Source organism: Heptranchias perlo, chromosome 16 (assembly GCF_035084215.1).
Source record: "Heptranchias perlo isolate sHepPer1 chromosome 16, sHepPer1.hap1, whole genome shotgun sequence".
NCBI classification, from domain to species: domain Eukaryota; kingdom Metazoa; phylum Chordata; class Chondrichthyes; order Hexanchiformes; family Hexanchidae; genus Heptranchias; species Heptranchias perlo.
Window position 1 is genome coordinate 14,261,054 of NC_090340.1, and position 12,202 is coordinate 14,273,255.

General features: G+C 44.1%; 1 protein-coding gene across 4 annotated transcripts in view; it reads right to left on the reverse strand.

Moving 5' to 3' along the window:
• LOC137333496 (anillin-like) overlaps positions 1-8,482 on the reverse strand; it is a 74,407-nt gene extending 65,925 nt beyond the window's left edge. For 2 of the 4 annotated variants that reach the window (XM_067997663.1, XM_067997662.1), the window contains exons 1-2: positions 8,310-8,481; positions 3,151-3,286 (exon numbers count right to left, since the gene is read on the reverse strand). In XM_067997663.1, the coding sequence (XP_067853764.1) occupies positions 3,151-3,241 (91 nt within the window). In that variant the 5' untranslated portion in view covers positions 3,242-3,286; positions 8,310-8,481. Of the gene's footprint in view, positions 1-3,150; positions 3,287-8,309 lie in introns of all 4 variants that reach the window. The other 2 variants (XM_067997664.1, XM_067997666.1) reach the window with 2 other exon arrangements.
• Between the last annotated feature and the right edge of the window lie 3,720 nt (positions 8,483-12,202).

Genomic DNA, 12,202 nt, shown 5'->3' on the forward strand with positions numbered 1-12,202 from the left:
TCACCTCGACCTTCTACTTCCACCTCCGTAATATCACCCATCTCCGTTCATCTGCTGCTGAAACCCTCATCCATACTTTTGTTACCTGTAGACTTGACTATTCCAATGCTCTCCTGGCCAGCCTCCCATCTGCCACCTTCCAGGAACTGCTCATCCAAAACTCTGCTGCCCACATCCTAAATTGCACCAAGTCCCGTTCACCAATCACCCCCCCCCCCACCGTGTTCACTGAGCTACATTGGCTCCCAGTCCAGGAACACCTCAAATTTAAAATTCTCATCCTTGTTTTCAAATCCCTCCATGGTCTCACCCCTCCCTATCTCTAACCTCCTCCAGCCCTACAACCCACAGAGATCTCAGAGCTCCTCCAATTCTTGCCTCTTGTGCATCCCCGAATTTAGTCGCTCTACCTTCAGCTGCCTAGGCCCCAAGCTCTGGAATTCTCTCCCACTTTAAGATGCAACTTTAAACCTACCTCTTTGACCGAGCTTTTGGTCACCTGTCCTAATATCTCCTTATGTTGCTTAGTGTCAAATTTTGTTTGAAAATCGCTCCCATGAAGCGACTTGGGACATTTTACTACATTAAAGGCGCTATATAAATGCAAATAGTTGTATTTCAGTCTGTTGGAGACAGGAGATATTAGCTGAGAACAAACTGCTATGATCTGCCAGTGGAAGATGAGCCATGTGTCATTCCACAAGCCCGTGAACCAGTTCAATCCTTTCAGAAATGCCGATCCTATCTTTTAGAACGCTAGTTCATAGCATCAGAGCCAGAGAATACGAGCTCAATCCCCAACTCCACTCACTCGTTCTCATCCAAGCTGAGGAAGGAGGAATCAGGTGGATGCCACAGCGTCTCCTATGGGAGGCTGCACAGGTAATTTCCTACTAAGTACAATGCACCTCCCAGTAGCCTACAAGTAGCACAGCAGGCCAAAGCAGGTTGTCCAGCCAGCCACAGCAGAAGCCGAATGATAAAAATACAGGTACGAAACTCAATTGTGTACATCTTTCATAAAGAGGTAAAAGAAATATGTTTTTCTTTCAAATAAAATGGTGCATACTTTTTTTTTTGGGGGGGTGGGTGGGTGGGTGCTTGGTTTAGGTTTACACTAGAAAAACATGGACTTCAGGGCAATTTGATTAAAATACTTAAAATATAATGAAAGGACTAGACTGTGTTCATGTGGATAGATTATTTGATTTACATAGGTTAGGGAAAATGAGAGGACATATGTTGAAGTTATGCCTGGATGAGTGCAGTTCCAACAACACTCGAGAAGCTCGACACCATCCAGGACAAAGCAGCCCGCTTGATTGGCACCCCATCCACCACCCTAAATATTCACTCCCTTCACCACCGGCGCACTGTGGCTGCTGTGTGTACCATCCACAGGATGCACTGCAGCAAGGCTTCTTCAACAGCACCTCCCAAACCCGCGACCTCTACCACCTAGAAGGACAAGGGCAGCAGGCACATGGCAACAACACCTGCACGTTCTCCTCCAAGTCACACACCATCCCAACTTGGAAATATATCGCCATTCCTTCATCATCGCTGGGTCAAAATCCTAGAACTCCCTTCCTAACAGCAGTGTGGGAGAACCTTCACCACACGGACTGCAGTGGTTCAAGAAGGTGGCTCATCACCACCTTCTCAAGGGCAATTAGGGATGGGCAATAAATGCTGGCTTTGCCAGCGACGCTCACATCCCATGAACGAATAAAAAAAAGCATAGAACTAGGCCAGCTTGTGCAGTGAGTGCGGATTCAAAGCAAGCATTCAAAAAGGGAGCTGGATGAGTTCCTGGAGGAGTCTGATGTCCCTACGTACAAAATATATCCCGTCGTCACTTTCCACCCGGAACTAATTTTTGATCGCTTTTGGGGGTTGGAAAGGAATTGCCCAGAATTCTTTTTCCCCTGAAATTGGACTAGAGCTTTTAAAATAAAATTAAAAATTGCCTCTCCCAGGAGATTAAAAGCCTGCTGGTGGGTTGGGAGCATTGAGGGTCATGATGCTTAGTTGCAACATGACTGATGGGTCAGGTTCAATGGAGCATCTTGTCCATTTCTGCCGTCTTTTCGTATGTTCATATGTAATGTGGCTTGATAGATACAGATGAAGGGAGGGATTTGGATTTCAATGGCAGCAAGTGTAATTCTGTGGCAAAGGGAATTTCTACACAGGCAGGTAAATCTTACTGTTTGGAGGAAGGGTTAAGATTAAGTATAGTGAAGGGGGAAAGCATTCTAAATAAATATGCTGGGTAAGAGAGGACAGTTAGGAAGGAATAAAAAAAAGAGAAAAGCACAGAACAGAAAACTGCTGTATTCTATAGGAACATAGGAACAGGAGTAGGCCATTCAGCCCCTCGTGCCTGCTCCGCCATTTGATAAGATCATGGCTGATCTGTGATCTAACCCCATATACCTGCCTTTGGCCCATATCCCTTAATACCTTTGGTTGCCAAAAAGCTATCGATCTCAGATTTAGATTTAGCAATAGAGCGAGTATCAATTGCCGTTTGCGGAAGAGAGTTCCAAACTTCTACCACCCTTTGTGTGTAGAATTGTTTTCTAATCGTGCTCCTGAAAGGTCTGGCTCTAATTTTTAGACTGTGCTCCCTACTCCTAAAATCCCCTACCAGCGGAAATAGTTTCTCTATCCACCCTATCTGTTCCCCTTAATATCTTATAAACTTCAATCAGATCACTCCTTAACCTTCGAAACTCTAGAGAATACAACCCCAATTTGTGTAATCTCTCCTCGTAGCTTAACCCTTGAAGTCCGGACACACTTTAAAAAGATGAAAGCCCCAGGTCACCTGGATGAATTTCACAAACCGATTGGACACAGTTCAAAAATGGACGCAGATGCCTCAAAGATGTGGCAAAATTGCTAACTGTACCAAGGTACTAATTGTGTGCACTCCAGCTATTTCATATTCAAAACCAAATTTGGATTCTGGACCACAATCTGACCCAATATGTCGCAGAAAAGGGGGAAATCTGTTAAAAGTGGAAATGGGGAAAAAAAAGGTAGGCCAGTGGATTCTCGCCACCCAATTTTTTTTAGGCTCAAAGCAGTAAGTGGGAGCACCTTCATTGCTGAACTGCTTGCAGTATAAACATTCCAACTCACCGCTGCTGTTTCCATCACTGTCTGCGGGATGCTCTCTCAGTCTTTTCAAAGGGCAGCGTAGCAGCATTGCTTCCACATTGTGAAGAGACATTTTCTTAACCACCTTTTCTTTTGTACACAATTTGATGCCTGCAACCTGAAGAAAGAAACAATGCCTAAATAAATGATAGTGTAATAAAGTGCACTGACGTCCAAGTGACTCTGGATGCACTTTGAACAGTCACACAAAGTAGGTCGCAGACTACATTCCAAATGGAGCTTGGAAAGAGGATACCGACGTGGAGACTTGATGCCCAAAGCAGGCAAGTTAAGAGTGGATTCTAGCTGTACTAAGCACCGCTCATACCATCCCACAACTAGTATAAAAATTCAAGAGCATAGGTTTTAAACAGGTGTTGATCCACAATTTTACACTTAACTGGAATTCCTTCTGGGTACCAACTTAATGATAATTAATAGATTCATGATACAGGCAGGTGGGCAATAGGACAACAGGATTACATAATATACGTTAGTGGATCACCCATGACATTGCTCACAATTAATTAGGATATGCTGTTTTATAACAGGAGTGTTATAATATGTAATGCACAATCTATGCTGCTACTAAAGTGGAACTGTGTGTCTTTACAAAAAGGTCAGAGTGTAATTGTTTGGAGACAGAATGTCTAGATTAGGAAGCTTGTGCAAATTTCAGGGTTTGTGTTTCCTTTGGGAGTGTGAAAGATGCACATTAAAGACGACTTTTTATTATAAAACTAACAAATCTCCCATGGACATTGCTCAGTGGGAGACAGAAACTATGCAGTTGTAAGGGAAGGATACAAAATTTGGGGGGGGGGGGTGGAGAAAGAGACGAGGGGTAGGGAGAATTTGGAAAGTAGACTGAAGGGTCTCCCCAGAAACAGAGAAGTTGGGGGTTCTCCAATTACAGCACTTTCCTTACCCAAGGCAAGTTGATAAATAAAATATCAATTGCACACAAATCTCTATGCAACTTGAAGCAGCTCTTTACTGTCTATCTGTTTAGGGTGTGGTTTTAATAGCAATGGCCAAGAAACATAACTAGTTTTAATTTTTCCCAAATATCTCTGCAGCAATGATCTCATCCCAGGCTCATTAAGCCAGGATGGCTCCTATCATTCGCAATTACAGGAGATTGTTTCTTTAAACCACTACCAAACGGGAGCACGTCTAACTAACCGGCAAATCATTGAATGGGGAAGGCAGAAGAACAGACCTCCCACCACAGGGAACATAAAGAAAAATGACAAAGGAACATAGGGACAACCAGGCAGCTGGGTCAGGGCAGGAAGCTTGGCTTAGCAAGAAGAGCATTGCTCAGATTAAGCCCAGAGCCAGTCAGAATCAGAAGGCTAACTAAGAAAATGAAAGGTGTGGTGTTTTAAAATTATTTTCCTTGTTCTGAGGGTTCTGTAGTTAGTTTAATCAAGGCAAGATTTGATTACAACTGTTACTCTAGATTCACTTGCTGTCTATAAAATAAAAGCATCCTAACAATTCGTATCTTGCCTCAGTTCACTAGTGTTTCAGTCTGCCTTCAAAAAAGAGTAGAGAAGTGCACGAGCAAAAGATACAAGATCCAGTTCAGATCACAAGGGTTCCACTGGGTTACACTATTATATAATTAGACATGAGTAGTTAACGGCACACTCCTGAACACAAGACATTTGGACCACTTACAGGAGTGACCGGCACCATGATATGTTTGATGATATGCAAGATGGAACAGTAATTTTTTGAACTTTACAATTGAAGATTTTCATCCCTGTGTACTAATTGCTCATCCCCCATGCTTCCTTCTGTTCAGTTGTGATTTGTTGCCACTATGAGAATATGACATTTTAGCCAATCAGCTGCAAGAAATTGTCAACACAAAAAGATGCAGCACCAAAGTTGTGTAATTCTGGATATACGCACACCACATACACAGCTCCAGTTTAGTAGATTATGTTGTGCCATTATAGACAGCATACTATCCAATGTATTACCATTGCTTTAGGTATAAAAACTATGCCACATACCAGGCATTAAAACCTAGATGCCAAAGACAGGCATCATGACAATGCTGCATGGTTCTGACCTGGAGCCTAATATTTACAAGCATTCTCTAATTTGGATAGTTCCTCACCCAACAACAATTAGACTCTGTTCAGTAAAAACAGCTTCAGATCAATTAGACTTTGTGGTCTCAAGGCCAAACAAGCTCCAGCTTGGCAGCAAGATAATACATTCTGCATCACATGATATACCATTCCTATCCTCAATGCAGCACATCATTTGACCATACGCAATGTCACAGAGGGTATATTATAGATTACAATACCTAAATCACACATTCTGTTAGGTTGCCAGTGACTTTCCACCAAACTCAACAATATAGCTTTTGAGTTAGTTGTATTTTGTACAACAGTCCTTTGTGCATCCTTTACTGAATTAGGAAGGAGATTTGGGGGGGGGATGTGGTATGGGGGGCAAAGAGGCACTTTCAGACACTGCAGATAAAGCAGATATAAATGCATGTTTTTTTAAGAAAAAAAACTCAAAAGAACCACAAAAACAGCCGTGTCCTAACATTCCAATGCAGTATGTGTTGGAGTACCACTTAAAAAGACCTTTGATCCATCAATTTTATTTTTTATTTGCAATAGATAAAACATTCAATGCTATTTATACAAACAGCTATAACTTCCAGAACAGATGGTACCAATTCTGACTACTGAAGTACACCACAACACCAGGTTTAAGACTGCTGTAGTCAAACAGATTAATGTCATTAAAAAAGCAAACCAAGCACTGGGGTCCATTTCTAGAAGGACAGAATTCAAAACCAGAGAAGTTATATTAAACTTGTATACAACCTTGGTTAGACCACACTTGGGAGTACTGTGCACAGTTCTGGTCTCCATATTATAAAAAGGATATAGGAGGCACTAGAGAAGGTGCAAAAATAAAGTTTACTAGGATGATACCAGAACTGAGAGGTTATATCTATCAGGAAAGATTGAGCAGGCTGGGGACCCTTTTCTCTAGAAAAAAAGGACAACTGAGGGGTGACCTGATGAAGGTCTTTAAGATTATGAAAGGGTTTGATAGGGTAGACATGGAGATGTTGCTTCCACTTGCAGGGGAGACCAGAACCAGGGACCATAAATATAAGATGGTCACTAATAAATCCATTAGGGAATTCAGGAGAAACTTCTTTACCCAAAGAGTGGTTAGAATGTGGAACTCGCTACCACAAGGAGTAATTGAGGCAACTAGCATAGATGCATTTAAGGGGAAGCCTGATAAACACACAATGGAGAAAGGAATAGAAGGATATGCTGATAGGGTTAGATGAAGTAGGGAGGGTGGAGGCTCGTGTGGGGCATAAGCACAGACGTGGGCTTGTTGGGCTGAATGCACAGAAAGAGACCATTCTATGTAAACCACTCAGGTCACATTTCATTTAAAAAAATCAGATGCCAACTTTTTTGGGAAAAATATTGTGCGGAAATTACAAAGCCTCAAACACCCAGAATCCTCCAAATTGCCAGTATGCCATGTACATAACTACATAATATACATAACTTATCTACCATGTACTCCTATCTTAATTTTCCTTCAAGCGCTTCAAACAATTAGTTAGTTATACAGACAAACACAGGAGCATTTGCACACAGCAAGATCCCATAAAAAAAGATGAATGACTAGTTAAACTATTAAGCGGCATTTTGAGGGAGGAATTGTGGCCATAACATCAAAGCTCCCCACATTTTTAAATAGCACCATGGGACCCTTAATGTCTGCTTGAACCAGAACAGAAGGGGCCTCACTAACATCTTATCCAAAGTGCACACCCGATATAATGCAGCACCTCAATACTGTACTGGAATGTCAGCCTGAATTATGTGAAACCTTGAAGTGAAGCTTGAACTCAACTTTCAACTCAGAAGCAGTGTTACTAACTGAGTCTCAGGGTCAGTCACCAAGATATTTTTGAGTTAGCTGATCACAGCAGGGAATTGGTCATTACATCCACTGGAAAGTGGGGGGGGCGGGGTGGGGGGGGAGGGGAGGAAAGAGAAATGGTAGTGTGTCAACAGTGCCAATCACATCCCAATACACCTGCTGAAAGTGCATATACAGAAGTCAAGCAACAGGATCAAGCTCAGCTGCAATGGCTCCACAATTAGCCCACTGACATTCACAACCAAGCTCAAACATAAATAGCCATTTGGACAAAGTACCAGAGGGACGGCATCACCCTTGAGTCCCCATGTTCATAAAACACAGAAAATTGGAGGGGAAAAGTATGCAGACCCAACTAGTCATAATCCACTTGGGACTGCATAGTTGGTTACACTCAAATGTAGTGCCACACAAGAACACATGCAAAATTCTGTTTATTTTTGAAAACCAGAGACTGCAATTTCAGAACATAAAAAAAATTAAGCATAGTACCATGATGACAGTTGCAAAAATGTTAAACTGTACTTCAGCACATTCCATTACCCTACATGAATTTCTAAAAGGTGGGTGTGACTTGGCAAACTTCCAGCATATCACACGCACCTTAAAAATTATTGGGCAGTTTCAAATAGAGATGGGATTAGGAGACCCAGGCAGGGAACGAAACAGGTTTAACTTTACTTTTTCTTCTGTTGTTGTTGCCGGGGGAGGGGATGGACATCGCACTTACAGTCCTGTTACATCCCTCACCTAAACACATCAGTCTCTGCTTTAAAGACGTATATTCTCTTCAGATTGCAGCTCTGAAGAAGCAACGCACTTCATCTTAATACAAACACTGCAACACAAGTAAATTGAAGACAATTTCCAGCCATTATTGCAAGAAAATATAAAGCAGTAAATTGAATTAATCAACTGTGGAGGATGGAGTGAAGGGGAATGACACGCACTCACACTGCCTGCGCACAACGGAGGAAGCTGCAGGATTGCTGGAGCCGGCTGCGGCCTCGCTGTCCCCAACCCAGCTACATTCGAGAGGAAGGTCGCCATCTGCCCGGAGTGAAGCTGGAAGCCCCCCCCACACCCACCACACAAACACCGATTGCACGGTGACCGCGCCTGTAGCTTCACTGGACGGGGCCCCCAGGGTGCAGTAACCCGCCGGCCTTATCGCGACCACCTACCTCGAATCCGGGTGAATGAACCAAAGCCACGGACTGCAGCCTCAAGCCCAGCGACAGACGGCGTTAACCGAGACCGATCGTGGGGTGAAGGAGCCGAGCCGAGCCGAGCCGCACCTCTCCGCCGATAACGAGTACAACGGACTCCCGCCCGCCTCCAACCGCCGTTCCCTCTGTTCAAATTCCGGCGCCCTTTCCTACGCATGCGCCTCAAGCAATCGCCGCCCCAACCAGTGTACGGCGCATGCCAGCCAAGGAGCGTGTTTATCAGACAAGATGGGCCATTGTCCAATGTGGACCATAAGAGATAGGAGCAGGAGTCGGCCATTCGGCCCCTCGAGCCTGCTCCGCCATTTAATGAGATCATGGCTGATCTGATTTTTTCCTCAACTCCACTTTCCCGCCTTTTCCACATATCCCTTGACACCCTTGCTGATCAAAAATTTGTCTAACTCAGCCTTGAATGTATTCAATGACTCAGCCTCCACAGCTTTTTAGGGTAAAGAATTCCAAAGATTCACAACCCTCTGGGAGAAGAAATTCCTCCTCATTTCTGTCTTAAATGGGCGACCCCTTATTCTGAGACTATGCCCCCTAGTTTTAGATTCACCCATGAGGGGTAACATCCTCTCAGTATCTACCCTATCGAGTCCCCTGAGAATCTTGTATGTTTCAACAAGATCTCCTCTCATTCTTCTAAACTCCAATGAGTATCGACCCAACCTGTTCAATCTTTCCTCATAAGACAACCCTTCCATACCCGGAATCAATCTAGTGAACCTTCTCTGAACTGCCTCCAATGCAAGCATGTCCTTCCTTAAATAAGGGCACCAGAATTGTACACAGTTCTCCAGGTGTGGCCCCACCAGCACCCTGTACAGTTGTAGCATGACTTCCCTGCTTTTATACTCCATCCCTCTAGAAATAAAGGCCAATCTTCTGTTTGCCTTCCAGATTACCTGCTGCCTGTTGACTTTTTGTGTTTCATGCACAAGGACACCCAGATCCCTCTGTGCCGCAGCATTTTGTAGTATTTCTCCATTCAAATAATCTTTTGCTTTTTTGATGTGGATGACACTACATTTTCCCACATTATATTCCATCTGCCAATTTTTTGCCCATTCGCTTAACCTGTGAATATCCCTTTGCAGACACTTTGTGTCCTCATCGCAACTTGCTTTTCCGCCTATCTTTGTATCATCAGCAAATTTGGATACAAGGCACTCTGTTCCTTCATCCAAGTCATTGATATATATTGTAAATAGTTGAGGCCCCAGCACTGATCCCTGCGGCACCCCATTAGTTACAGATTGCTATTTTGAAAATGACCCTTTTATCCCGACTCTTTGTTTTCTGTTCGTTAGCCAATCCTCTATCCATGCCAGTATATTACCCCAACACCATGAGCTCTTATCTTGTGCAGTAATCTTTTATGTGGCACCTTATCGAATGCCTTTTGGAAATCCAAATATACTGCATCCATTGGTTCCGCTTTATCCACTCTGCCCGTTACTTCCTCAAACAGCTCTAATAAATTTGCCAGACATGATTTCCCCTTCATAAAACCATGTTGACTCTCCTTGATTGTATTATGAGTCTCCAAATGTATGGCTACTACTTCCTTAATAATGGATTCTAGCATTTTCCCAATGACAGATGTTAGGCTAACTGGTCTATAGTTACCTGCTTTCTGTCTCACTCCCTTCTTGAATAGGGGTGTTACGTTTGCGGTTTTCCAATGTGTAACGTTTGTACAGATGCTCTCCCTGGCTGCCGCACCCTCTTGGTGGGAAAGTGCTATAATTCTACCCATTGTCATTCGATGACTCGCCACAAAGACACAATAAGTGGGATTTTTTTTTGAGCTTGTGATATGGTAGATTGTGCTTCATCTTTGGAATGAATTAAGTTTTTTTTATGTTCTTGTTTGCCATAGCTGACCCGAGAGTGTTTGAAGGAGTCCTGGAGTTCTCTCCCTAAACCTCTCCACCTCTCTCCTCTTTTAAAACCCTCCTGAAAACCTATCTCTTTGACCAAGCTTTTAGTCACCCCTTCTAATGTCTGCTTCTTTGGCTCAGTATCAATTTTTTGTCTGATTACAGTGAAGTGCCTTGGGACATTTTACTCCTTTAAGGCGCTATAGAATTGCAAGTGGCTGCTGCATTTAACACATGTCATAACTGAACTGGGAATATTTGAAGTGGGAGGAATGAATGCCATTTCCAGTGCTGAAATCCCTCATCTTTATGAATGCAAGAAATCCCCAAAAAAATCTAAATTAAAAAAAACTAATGATGTGGAGATGCCGGTGATGGACTGGGGTTGACAATTGTAAACAATTTTACAACACCAAGTTATAGTCCAACAATTTTATTTTAAAATCCACAAGCTTTCGGAGGCTTCCTCCTTCCTCACGTGAATGTGGAAATGAAATCCTCGAACCTATCGCATTTATAAATCACAGAACAATGCCTGGTGATTACAGATAGTCTTTTCAACTGCCCGTTGCCAAGGCAACCAAAGTGTTCAGACAGATAGGTGTTACCTACAGGGCCACCGAATATACAAACGGCCAGAACTAAAAGAACAGATGATGTGGAGATGCCAATTAAAAAAAAAACAGAGCGAGAGAGGCAGAAACATAGAAACATCCAGAAGGAAAAGACAGCAATTGACCCGTTATATTAAAAACAGATAACATTTGTTCGCTGGTGGGGTAACGTGTAGCGTGACATGAACCCAAGATCCCGGTTGAGGCTGTCCTCATGGGTGCGGAACTTGGCTATCAATTTCTGCTCGACGATTTTGCGTTGTCGAGTGTCTCGAAGGCCGCCTTGGAATACGCTTACCCGAAGGTCGGTGGCTGAATGTCCTTGACTGCTGAAGTGTTCCCCGACTGGGAGGGAACCCTCCTGTCTGGCGATTGTTGCGCGGTGTCCATTCATCCATTGTTGCAGCGTCTGCATGGTCTCGCCAATGTACCATGCTCTGGGGCATCCTTTCCTGCAACGTATGAGGTAGACAACGTTGGCCGAGTCACAGGAGTATGAATCATGCACCTGATGGGTGGTGTCCTCTCGTGTGATGGTGGTATCTGTGTCGATGATCTGGCATATCTTGCAGAGGTTACCGTGGCAGGGTTGTGTGGTGTCGTGGACGCTGTTCTCCTGAAAGCTGGGTAATTTGCTGCGAACGATGGTCTGTTTGAGGTTGGGTGGCTGTTTAAAGGCGAGTAGTGGAGGTGTGGGGATGGCCATAGCGAGGTGTTCGTCGTCATTGATGACATGTTGAAAGCTGCGGAGAACATGGCGTAGTTTCTCCGCTCCGGGGAAGTACTGGACGACGAAGGGTACTCTGTTGGTTGCGTCCCGTGTTAGTCTTCTGAGGAGGTCTATGCGATTTTCCGCTGTGGCCCGTCGGAACTGTCGATCGATGAGTCGAGCGTCATATCCCGTTCTTACTAGGGCATCTTTCAGCGTCTGTAGGTGTCCATCGCGTTCCTCCTCGTCTGAGCAGACCCTGTGTATTTGCAGGGCCTGTCCATAGGGGATGGCCTCTTTGACGTGGTTAGGGTGGAAGCTGGAAAAGTGGAGCATCGTGAGGTTGTCCGTGGGCTTGCGCCAAAGAACACACCCACCAGCTCAACAAACTGATCAAGACCTTCGATCCAGACCTTCAAAGCATCCTACGCGCTCTCATCCCACGTACTCCCCACGTGGGAGACTTCTACTGCCTCCCAAAGATACACAAAGCCAACACACCCGGACGTCCTATCGTAGCAGGCAACGGAACCCTGTGTGAGACCCTCTCTGGATACATCGAGGGCATCCTGAAACCCATCGTACAGGGAACCCCCAGCTTCTGTCGCAACACTACAGTCTTCCTACAAAAACTCA